The following is a 12,524-nucleotide window of genomic DNA, read 5'->3' as shown; positions in this document are numbered from 1 at the left end:
TTCCCTCATCTCCCCCGCATCTCTGCCTTAAACCCCACCCGACAACCATACTCAACCTCTTCCAGTGCCTCCTGCTTCCCACTCACCCCTCTGGCTTCAGCACATTTCCACCTGGAACCCTTTGCCCCCACACCCCTACCCAGTTTCTCCTGCTTCATCTAACTCTCACTCCAGGTTTCAGTTCAACTGCTATTTCTTCTGGGAAGCCTTCCCTGACCACGCCACTCCTGCCCAGAGAATGTTACGTGGCCCCACGATCTCAGCACCTCAGACGTTTCCTATTCTACTCTAGCACTTAAAACCCTCCATAATCATTGCTTTTTAAATTACATGTCTCTCACAACAGACTCTATGCATCAGCAAGCAGGGCCCTGACTTGCTGTCTCAATAGAACCCAGGACAATGTCTGACCGCTACTAAGCATGTGGCAAAGGTTGTTGAATGAGTAAGTGAATGAATGAATGAGTAAACGAATGAATGTAAAACTCTGCTTTACATGTGTTGTCTCATTTAATTCTTACAAGAACCTTTTAAGATAGGTATTCTTCATTTCATTTTACAGGTAACAGAAGGGAAGTAGCTTGCCCCAAATCACACAGGGAGCAAACAGAAAGCTTGGAAGTTGGGCCCAGGTTTAACACCCAAGCCCACAGCACCACCAACCCTGTCCCCTCCTCTGGCCATCCCACCCCGATCACTCATCCTACACGAAGCCAGAGAGCCCTCTTGAGGCCGGTCAAGGCTGGAAACGCAGGCTGGGAACTGGCAATGGTTACCTGGAAGCACGTGGGGCCCGGCCTCCCCGTGGGGATGTCTGACTGGTAGAAGACTTTGAGCTCTGGAGTCAGCGCGATGACCGTCTTAATCACCACGGAGATGATGTCAGACCAGACCTTCTTGATGTCAACGCCTTTGGAAGACAGTCTACAAAGGATGCTGGAAAAAGTCCTTTTGCTGCCAGTGCTAGCACTGTCCGAGTGGATGAAGTTGCCGCTGTGGATGTTCAGTGAATAGTTGGTTAAGTGCATAAAGATGCGGTGCAGGTTTTTGGGGGTGGGCTCCTGATATGGCTCGGTACAAAACCTAGAGAGTCCATCTTTGGCTATATAAATCTCTAAGGGGTCTAAGGACTTGAGTAAGACATACAGACGAATATCAAACTTGAGCTTGTCGATAAGGAGAGGTTTGCAGATGTACTCCTGGACCACCGCCGGCCTGCTCTGGAGGGTCCCTGCCAGGCGGATGTCACTGGGGTCTTTAATGAGGTAGATTCCGTCACCCTGACAACCACCATCAGGTTTCACGATAAAAGTGGGCTTCCAGGAGGGGTCATCGTCTTTCACCATTTGAACCTGGAGGGGAAAAAAAGGATGGCCGACATTATATTGTTTTCCCTCTGGATCCCTAACACAGAACAGGGGCTTAGCAAATGTGTGGTGAATGAGTGACAAGATGATCCCTGCCGATCTGAGCAGGGGCTGAGCATCTTCCATGGAGATGACACTGCACAAGGTACTGAGATGGTGACATCAGGACTGTCCCCAGTCTTGTGCTCCAGAGCGAGGTGGAGAGTGTAGTGGACTGGCAGTCACGAGACCTGGGTTCAAATCCTGTTTCGCCAGTTATTAGCTACCACTTTGAACAGGTCATATAACTAATAATAGTGCTGAGAATGATAATGATGGTGAGCTAATATCATTTATGAGTGCCTGTGAAATGCCAGGCACTATATCAGGCACTTACCTAATTAGCTCATCTAACCCTCACAGAAAATATGGTTGTGTCTTTTTATGTCAGGAACAGAGAGGGTACAGCAGTTGCTGAGGGCATGGGTGTTGGAGTCAGATGGCCTGGGCTCAGACACTGGCCCTGCTCCTTACCCTGCAGCCTTGGACAAGTGACTTAAGTTATCTACACCCTTGCCATCTGTGAAATAGGAGAAAGGTTGTTTTGAGGATTAAATGCAATCATAAATGCAAGAGGCTAAGGACCTAGAACTTGAGAAATAAAAGACAGTCCAAAGCCTGGCTGTCACTCTTTTTAGAAGATGAAGTGACTTGCCAGCTAACGCGGGGGCAGAATTGGGATCGGAATCTAGATTGATGACTGAAGCCTTTGGACCTTCCTCTATCCTACCATGTCTTGGTTTCCTCACTTTAAAAATGGGGATATAGACACCTACCCTCACTGGGTCGTTGTAAGGATGAAATAAACTAAAACGTACAAAGGGCCAAGCGCAACACCAAACACAGAGCTGAGCTAGTGCACAGGAAATGTTTGTTTTATGTTTACATCCCTTCTAAAGTTCATCTGGTAGACCTGACCAATCCTTCCGTCTGTTGAGATCTTTTTGAAACAAGATCCCGTCGTCCACAGTATTTGCTCTCCTCCCAGCTCCAGGTCAGCAGAACACTCACATAATTAACTATCCAGGCACTTGACCAGTCCAGATAGTCGATCTGGACCTGTGGGTCTGCGTAATTCATCCTCGCCCCATTGCCCCTGATGCTGGTGAGGTGCTTCCTGCAGCTATGGAGAGCGGATGGACTGAAATGGCAGGAGAGGAGGTTTTCACGAGCAGAGAGAAGCTGGAGGAAATGTAAGGGTGGATTTGAAAGAGGGATCCACGCTCTCTGCAGCTTCTGGTATGAAAGTTCCCCTCTGAAATCTGACAGCAGTGCCTGGCAGGCTGAGTTGGTGGGTGCCCCAGTGACGGACTCCTCTCAGCTCTCCACCTTTGCTGTGTAAGCCCAAGCCAGGACATCTGCACTCTGGCTTGTGCCTTGCGCTTATCTCTTTGACCAGCCTATATTTCTAAAGGAAGCTTTTGCCAATTCCTTGGGCACTATCACTTATTCTGGGCTTGTAAAAGATCTTTAACAATGGAGAAACACTTAAAGCCTTAATAATGGTCCACATCAATTGTTTCCACTTGTCAGCAGGATCCGAGAATGGAACTTCACAAGAGATCAATGCAAGCCTCCCAGGGCCTTCCACTGAGGCTTTCTTGCAACTGTGACCTTGACGTTTATGTAGTTATTTAATATTCAACCAAAGCACTCGTACACTTGGCCCTTTACAGTAAATATAAGTGTGCTGGACAAATGGCAGTTATGGATCAGGAAGTGAAAAATGTCAAGTTTGCACTGATGGGAAATTTTTCCCTCTGGAAAGCTTTTGCTATGCCGAAGACACTAACAGTTCAATATATTATCCAGAGCAATATTTTCTCCTTTGAATTCCATGTATATGCCTTAAATAAATTAAACTACCTGGTCAATAGTCTCCGTCACTCATTGGATTCCTGAATATTTCTGCTCTTTGCCAGAATAGTGCCATACAAATCAAGATTATTAATACTCGTAGAATCATTGAATTTTTAGAACTAGAAGAATCCTCAGGGATCAACATCACCCAGTACTCTCAAAAGTCAAGGGGGAAACGGAGGCTCAGAGAGGTGACGTGACTTCCCTTGGGACCCACAACTGGCTGGCAGTATGGTCAGGATGAGAACTGAGGTCTCCCGACCCCACCTCAAGTTTGTGGTGCCATTTTTGCCTCTAAGATAAAACTGAAGATCTCTTGTTCCTCCGCTTACTGTAGGAAAGATCCTCCTAATGTATCAGACAGCACTGAGGTCTGTACTCTGGCCTCACCCTAAAGATTTTGGCCCTGAGTATGGCCATCCAGGAACTATATCTGTAGATCCTGAGTTGGCCAGACTGCCCCAGTTTCAAATCTTCTGTCTGCGTTCCTTGCTTGTTAAAGCGCAGGTGTGATTTATAGGAAACCCTCACAATTGTTCAGAACGTGGTTCCCATAGCCACCAGACCCTTCTGCCACTAGTACCCTAAAAAGAGAAACATTTTTCAGAATTCATATTCACTCTCCTCTGAGGTTTATTCAAGAATGACCCTTTCCCAACAGTTATTAAAGTTAAAAAGTAACACGCTGGCTCTTAAAAAGAAGTCATGGACCAGAATGAAAATATCATCGATATTCCTGGGCCCCAGCCTCACCAATTCCGATTTAATCGATCTGAGATGAGACCTGGGCATGTGTATTTTGGAAAAATCACCGCAGGTGATTCTGACGAGCACTCTGTCTGAGAATCACTGGACTAAGTGAATTAAATAAAAATACCATCTGGAACCAACATATTGAATGAAGTATTCTGCACTGGTGTTAGCTGGAGTGTGAGGAAGACTCGCGCTTATGCTACAACTGATGGTATCTCTAGTTTTATCCAAACCTGCTGTTGGACCTGAAATCCATTACCTTGTAACGGTATACACGGATGGCTGAAAGAGATACACAGAGGAGGTAGTGGCCTAATTGCCTGGCACTCCGCGGGCCTACTGAAAACTTTATGTGGCTTTTACTGCCCCCTAGTGGACATTTAGAAAACGCTACTGGGAAAGTCACCCCGTTCAAAATTCCAACACTACTGAGCAGTAAGATACTCTACTAAGACATTAAAATGGTCTTAAAGAAACACCACTACAAATGAAATATTATTCAGCCTTAAGAAGGAAGGAAATTCTCACACATGGCACAAAATGGATGTATCCTGAGGATACTATGCTAAGTGAAATAAACTAGACCCAAAAAGACAAATACTGTAAGTAAGAATGCACTTATATGAGGTACCTAGAGCAGTCAAATTCATAGAGACAGAAATTACAATGGTGTTTTCCAGGGCTGGGGTGGGAGGGAATGGAGAATTAATGATTATTGGGTACAGAGTTTCAGTTTTGCAAGATAAAATAAGTTCTGGACATGGATGATAGTTGTACAAAAATGTGAATGTACTTAATGCCACTGTACACTTAACATACATACAATGCACATTTAAAAATGGTTAATCTGGTAAATCTTGTCATGTATATTTTACCAAAATTTTAAGATTAATTTTTAATTTTTTTAAGTCATAGCTTTTGGTAAGTTAGAGATAGTACTATAGTGAAAAACAGAAAATCTGGATTTTAGTCCTAATTGTTTCTGACTGTGTGACCTCGAGAAAGTCACCTAACTTTCTGGGCTTTGTTGTAGTCACCTATAAAATAAAGGGGTCAGACTAAGGTCCCTGGCTTCCGCCAGCGAGCAAATGCTGAACCATGATTTATCTTGATATCACCACAGTCGAAGGCTGCGTTACAAACACACAAGTGGCATTCATCACGTCGGAGAGTTCCTGCTGTGCTGTTGGGATCAGCACATTGGGATGATCTATAAGAGGAGGAGATTTGGGTCTGAGATTTATGATGCATTTGAGGAAATCAGCAGGGCATTTGGAGGAAGCAAGCTAAAATGTTTGGAGGGAGAAATTCAGCAACTAGAATATCAAGCCACAAAACATTATTAGCAATGAGGGGCAGGTAAGAGGCCAATTTCTGAAGAAATACTGTGTCTGCAATACTGGGGAAGTCAAAACCAGTTAGGGCAGTCCTTTGTCACTCAGGTGGATTTGCATCCAATCTTAGCAAGTCAGACCTTTGATGTCACAGGTACACGCTACAGATCTCAGGCAAAAACAAGCCTCTGGTAGACAAAATCAGTGTCACACAGTGCATGCCAGACAGGAGGCAGGGCCAGCCCCTGCCAGCCTCAGGGAAATAAGCCTGGTACCCAGGGCAAATTCCTACCTCAATGTTCAGGGCAATTTCTGAGTCCACTTAAGATGGAAGGCAGTCTGCAGTGAGGTCACCTAGGGCCAGATGGAAAGGGCAAGAATGGCCTGTTGGGGCAGAGTGGGAGACAGAGCAGTGGGGCAGAAAGGAAGGACCTGGGCAGATGATGTGCTGCTTCGGTGGGGGGTTATGAAGGCAGGAGCAGGCAGGACACTTCTGGGAAACTGTAGATAGTTCCAATGGCTGGAGAACATAAGAGGTGGAGGGGGTGTGCACATGGAAATCCCACTAGTGAGACTGGCAGGGACCAGATAATACCACCACCACGAATAATAATAACAACATTAGCACATGCTTACTGAGCACTTATTATGGGTCAGGCACTGTTCTAAGCCCTTTGGAGGTATTATCTCACTTAATCCTCACAACAATCCTATTTTACAGATAGGGAGAGGGAGGCCCAGAGATGTCAAGTAATTCGTCAAAGATTACACAGCCAATAGGTCACAAAGGCAGGATTTGAACCCAGGCAGGCAGATTCCAGAGCCCATGCCAGAATGAATGAGAGATGTATGAGAAGGGGATGGAGGAAGATCAGGCCTAGCTAGGAAGTAAGGGTCTCATAGGGAAGGCCCTTGAATGTTGGTTTAGAGTTTGAGCAATGTCCTAAAATGATGGGGACTCCCTGAAAGGTTTTGAGAAGAAAGCAACTTAATTAGATGTGTATTATGGGATGATGCCTCAGGCTGTCACATAGAAAATTTACCCAAGTGGCTGGATGGTCTGGGGCAGACAGGAAAAGCCCAAACTGAGGCTGCAGTGGAGTCAGAGGGAAGGACAGAGGTTTGGGAAATATTTTGGAGCTAAAATCAACAAAACTGGATGACTGGGAGAGAGAGACAGGAACATAAAGGATAATCCCCCTATGTCTAGGTAGTCACAGGGAATATAAGGGAATGAGGAAAGGCAGAGGGGAGGCAGTGGGAAGATGATGAGCTGCACAGAGGACGCTGGAAGGCACGCACCTGGAGAGGTTTGTGGTCTCTGGGAAATGTGTCTGGAGCTTGGGAGAGAGATCTAGGGTCGTCAGGCCCCCAAGGATGGCCAAGGCCCTCGCAATGGGCCAGATTATCCAGAGACAGGATAGAGAGGAAGAAGAGGGCACCTGGGAGCCAGAGGCTGGAACAGGCAGAACAGACCCCAAAACACCTTGTATTTATACTCGATCTGCAGGCGAAGGATGGAGTTTCAACTGGCGAGGGCCATGCATCCACGCATCACCAGGGCACCCAGGAGGAAGATAGTTTGGAAGGAATGAAACCAGGTGTAGGAAGGTCCTGAGGCTATCAAAGGTCCAAAGGCCTGAGCTGGGGCAGGGACAATGCGGTTGAAATAGGGAGCTGAGAGAAGAGGTAGAATCAGGGCACCTGGTGACTGGACAGATGTGAAAGGCGAGAGAGGAAAGGGTCACGGGTGAGCTCACGGTTTGGGACTTCAGCAATTTTGGGAGGGGTGATGTTACCATTAACAGATTTAGGGACTACAGGGAGAGGAGCAGGTCTCATTGAAGGAAAGTGGGGACAAGGAGAGGAGGAATTCACTTCATCTAATGAGTATTATTTGCACGACTCCAGACAGAGCTAATTTAGGACTTTATAATATCCCGCAAGCCCTCTACTGTTCATCGGAACCAGGCCAGGTTGTCCGATATCTCCTACAAATGATTAATTCTGATACAACAACTCTCCCAAGCTTAGAAAGAATAAGAGCTGCTGTCCGACAGGGATGAGACTCAGACTCTAAACTCAGATGGTGCATACCTCGAACTGGAGCACAGGTATCCAAACAGACCTCTCAAGCTCCGTGGTGAGTGCGGGAACCATGGGCCCGTGAGAAGTAGTGCCTGCCACTGTGCAGGCAAACATTTTCAGCACTCCCTGGCTTTTGAAGAGTTCCAGTTAAGAAAATCTAAGCAGCAAAGAAAGCATCCTGTTCGGCTTATCACTGATGAGTATCCTGAGTTTACTGGGGCAGTGGCATCGATTACCCCTGAGGAGTTGGGGCTGACCCCTTGCATGCACTCCTCGCGTGGCCTGGATGGTCCTCCCTTCCTTGGCAGCCAGCACCAATGCACCCTGGCAGTCTCGCTTCCTGCCCTTCCCTCCTGTCCTCTCTCGCCTCTATGCCTTTACACCGGCTTTCCCTGGACCTCCACCGACCTCCTGCCCTTTCTTTGCCTGTAAAGCTCCTGCCCATCATCTATGGTCCCTTGGGAAGTTCCCTCTGAGAATCCTTTCCTGGCCTGCAACCCTCTATACAGACATCTTTTCCTTCCCAAAGTCCTTCTCCATATTGAGCTTCCCCATATCTTCATGACCAGCCCTTTGAGGCCCAGGAAGGAATCATCACTACACACACACACAGACACACACACACACATGCACACACGTGTATAGAGTACACACATGCGAGCACATGCACACGTACACACTTTATAAACAAAGAAACTGAGGCCAAGGGGCAAGGAGACTTGCCCAAGGCCACACAGCTAGTAGCAGAACCAGAACTATTAGGGAAAGTATGTGAAAACCACAATTACTTTTGCATCAACCTAAATAATACATTAAATCTTCTGATATCCAACCCTAAGCTCTTTCTACCATAATTAATTCAGGGATCTGAAGAAATCTTTCAGAAGAAAACCTGGAATAAGTACTCTCTTTCATTCTCGTTCTGAACACATTTGTTTGCTGCTATTATAAATTTTGATGCTCTGCAAAGATATTACTTTATGTAATTGCCAACTCTCCACTCTATGGAGAATTGGCAGTGAGAAATCTACAGTCATCTAGCTAGAAGGCGGAAGTAAAGTGTCAGTTCTGGGCCACGCTGCCCTTTCTTTGAAGATGTTCTCAAGTTCACTGTGGAGGTGGACACAGAATCACATGGCTGCTCAAGGCAGCTGGTGCTTCTGCTCAGAAAACTCAAGGGGCAAGGAAGAGCCTCTCCACATGCTTTACCCCAATGCCAGCCTGCTGCCAATGCAACTTAATGGACCCTGCTTTTGGAGAACAGCAGCCTTCTGTGAGCCATAATCTACCCATCATTAGTGAGCAACCAAAAAGCCTCTCTAGAACACGCCCGGGACACTGAAACCTGTTTGATAGGAAGGGCCCAGTCGTACCGTGAAACTGTCCATTTTCCTCTCAGGTCCCTTCTCACACCCTGCCCCTAACTGCTGGAGCTGAGGGGAGTGAGAACACAGCCTGGCGAGTCAGCCCTGCCTGGCCTCCCCACTCCTTCCCCACAGTGCAGTCCCAGCCAGCCTCTGTCCAGCCCCACCTAATTCCCCTACCATGTGGGTTCTAAGCCCAGCTTGCTTGGCCTAAAGCCTAGCTTCCTAAGGACCCTGGGTGACACAGGCGCACGTGGGGGCCCTCAGACTGCAGCTTCCCTTTACCTCCTCCGAGTCCACATACTGGATGTCTGCAAGCAGCAGCTGCAGAGAGGGCGTGGGCTTCGGAGTCAGGCAGACCTGGGTTCAGATCTCAGCTCAGCCACTTCCTAGCTGTAGGACGACCTTGGCCAAGCTACTTACTCCCTCTTATGGTACTGTTTTTAGCATTTCATTTAATTTGTATTAGGCTGCCTTGGTTTCCTGATCATCCTCCTAAGTGATCAGATTCCCAGGTGAGGCTCATTCCAACCTACTTGGAGGGAGTCTCAGCTCCTGCCTATCCTATCCTCCAGTGCTCGCCCATGGGTGGCTGGGACCCGTCTCCTGAGACTTGGCTGTTTCCTGGGTCTGCCTGGGTGTCAGCCTCTCAATTCCCAACTCCTTGGGGCCACCCCATCAGAGTCCAGCCCACAGCCTGCCTCGTCTCCCTGGCCCACAGCCTCATTCTCCTCCCCCAGGTCTCCTACTGAGAGCCCAGAAGACATCACAGCTGAGCCTGCCTGGAACATAACACTCCGCTGCTGAGTAAGCTCCCCTTGCAGCTAAAATCGTTTTTCCAATAGTGAGGATTTCCTGCTAATGAACTGGCTACATAATCTTCAGCTCACTTCCGAATGTATACGACTGGTTATAGTCACAGGCGCTTCAGATCACTGGGCCCAGCTTTTCCTCCTTCCCCACACCACAGTCCTATGTCTCTTGCAGTCCTGCCATAATTTACACATTAAGCCGCTTAGGGTTTTTTTTTGTTTTGTTTTGTTTGTTTTGTTTTTTTGAGACAAAGTCCTGCTCTGTCACCCAGGCTGGAGTGCAATGGCGTGATCTCGGCTCACTGCAACCTCCGCCTCCTGGGTTCAAGCGATTCTCGTGCCTCAGCCTCCCAAGTAGCTGGGATTACAGGCACCCGCCACCACATTCGGCTAATTTTTGTATTTCAGTAGAGACGGAGTTTCACTACATTGGTCAGGCTGGTCTCAAACTCCTGACCTCAAGTGATCCACCCGCCTCGACCTCCCAAAGTGCTGGGATTACAGGTGTGAGGCACCGCGCCCAGCCTAAACTTTTTTTTTTAATGCAAGAATATCAATGTCTTATTTTGCAACAGTCAAACAAGGTGCCCTCCCTCCCAGTGCTCTTTTTGCTAAACTAGCAGTATTGCTCAATTGCAGTATTGAGCAATTGAAGTATTGATCAGTGCCAGGCAGTGCACTATGCATGTCAATATGTATACATGAGATCTAATCCTACAAGACAGGCAATAGCATTTTCATTGACTTATTTGTTTGTTTATTGTCTTGCTATGTTGCCCAGGCTAGTCTCAAACTCCTGAGCTCAAGCAGTCCTCCTGCCCCAGCCTCCCAAAGTGCTGAGATTATGGGCATGAGCCACTGTACCCGACCCAGAATTTTCATTTTTAGGCTTTGTAACTAGAGGTTTCTCCCCATATTCCAAGATCCTACAAAAAAGTGGCAGAGTTAATTACACTGCTAACTCCTTGAAGACAGGGGCAGTATTTCCCTCATCCCTCGATTCTCTCGCCCACTACATCCCCAGCTAGCACTGGAAGAGCCTTAATGGAGGCAGACTCAGTAAATGCTTATGGGAACCCACCTCTGTCTCATTAGGTTCAATGCTGTCATGTTCTATCCAGGATCACAGGTGACATTTCTTCAAATGCTAATCCTGGGTGATGCCAACCACTTCCTGGACTTCAGTTAAAGTATGCCCCAAAAGCAGATAACTCCCCACTCTCTATCTCTGGAGCGTACCTCTCTTGGGCTCCAGACTCATACAATGAGATATGTCAAATTTGACACGTCCAAAACTAAGCTCATTGTCTTTTCTCTCAAATCTACCCCTCCTGTGTTCCCTCTAACAGTAAACATTACCACCATCCATCCATGTTCCCAAGCCAGAGATCTGAGATCACCTTCTCCCACATCACTCACCCCCACCCAGTCACCAAATTGACATTTCTCCATCTGAACACACCTTACAGTCCCTGAATCGTCTCAGCATTTCTCACCTGAATTGCTGCAATAGCTTCCTAGGTGACCTGACTGCAGTACAAGCTCTGTGCTGGGCACTTCCCATACATTATTTTCCATTCTAATAAGCAACCCTGTGAGATAGGCATTAAAGGGTGAGCCACATCAAACTGTCATTTTTATAAGTCAAACCCAGCTACACACACACCCACATGTGTGCACGTGCACACATTTGCATGTGATTCAACCTAATACTATTATTATTACCCACCAGCCCCCATCACAGGCTAGGAAACTGAGATTTACAGGGTAATTTATTTCCCCAATCACACATTTTATACCCTGGGGAGCCAGGATCTGAACATGGGTGTGTGTTCAAATTTCCAAAGGCCACACTTTTTCTGCTAAATCATATCATCTTCAGGTCCACATATCAGTTCCTAGAAGAATGCTCACAGCCCTAAATACATTACTTAGAGTATTAATACATCTTAATACTTTTATTAGAGGTGTTTGAACCAGAGCCGCTCCATCTTAAATAGGATCTGGGTGGCATGAGGCTAAAACCCACTGTGCTGCACTCGCAGAAGGTGAAGGCATTCTAAGTCACAGGATGAGACAGGAGGTCAGCACAATATACAGGTCATAAAGACCTTGGTGATGGCTGGGTGCAGTGGCTCACGCCTGTAATCCCAGGACTTTGGGAGGCCGAGGCAGGCGGATCACGAGGTCAGGAGATGAAGACCATCCTGCCTAACATGGTGAAACCCCATCTCTACTAAAAATACAAAAATATCAGCCAGATGTGGTGGCGGGCACCTGTAGTCCCAGCTACTCTGGAGGCTGAGGCAGGAGAATGGTGTGAACCTGGTAGGAGGAGCTTGCAGTGAGCCGAGATCTCACCACTGCACTCCAGCCTGGGCGACAGAGTGAGACTCCGTCGCAAAAAAAAAAAAAAAAAAAAAAGACCTTGCTGATAAAACAGCTTGCTGTCAAGAAGCCAGCTGAAACCCACCAAAACCAAGATGGCAACAAGAGTGACCTCTGGTCATCCTCACTGCTACACTCCCACCAGGGCCATGACAGCTTACAAATGGCATGGCAACGTCAGGAAGTTACACTATATGGTCTAAAAAGGGAGGCATGAATAATCCACCCTTTGTTTAGCATGTCATCAAGAACCATAAAATGGGCAACCAGCTGCCCTCGGGGCTGTTGTATGGAGAAGCCATTCTTTTATTTGTCTACTTTCTTAATAAACTTGCATCTACTTTACTTTACGGACTTGCCCTGAATTCTTTCTTGCACGAGATACAAGAACCCTCTCCTGGGGTCTGGATCAGGACCCGTTTCTGGTTACACTTTAAAATGTTATTAACAGTAATACATAACAGTAACAACTACCATTTATGAGCACCTATAAGGTGCCTTACAATAGTTATTTCACTT

At 47.0% G+C, this 12,524-nt stretch overlaps 1 protein-coding gene across 6 annotated transcripts in view; it reads right to left on the bottom strand.

Annotated features, from left to right (window-relative positions):
• TTLL11 (tubulin tyrosine ligase like 11) overlaps positions 1-12,524 on the bottom strand; it is a 278,099-nt gene that overhangs the window by 172,774 nt on the left and 92,801 nt on the right. For 4 of the 6 annotated variants that reach the window (XM_016961590.4, XM_016961591.4, XM_063787531.1 and 1 more), the window contains one exon: positions 777-1,352. The exons of the other annotated variants lie outside the window; for them this stretch is intronic. In XM_016961590.4, coding sequence (XP_016817079.2) covers positions 777-1,352 — 576 coding nt within the window. The remainder of the gene's footprint in view (positions 1-776; positions 1,353-12,524) is intronic. 6 annotated transcript variants of the gene reach the window in all.

This window comes from Pan troglodytes, chromosome 11 (genome assembly GCF_028858775.2).
Source record: "Pan troglodytes isolate AG18354 chromosome 11, NHGRI_mPanTro3-v2.0_pri, whole genome shotgun sequence".
Lineage (NCBI taxonomy): Eukaryota > Metazoa > Chordata > Mammalia > Primates > Hominidae > Pan > Pan troglodytes.
Note: the sequence above shows the minus strand (reverse complement) of the source record. Positions and strands in the feature narration are given on the sequence as shown.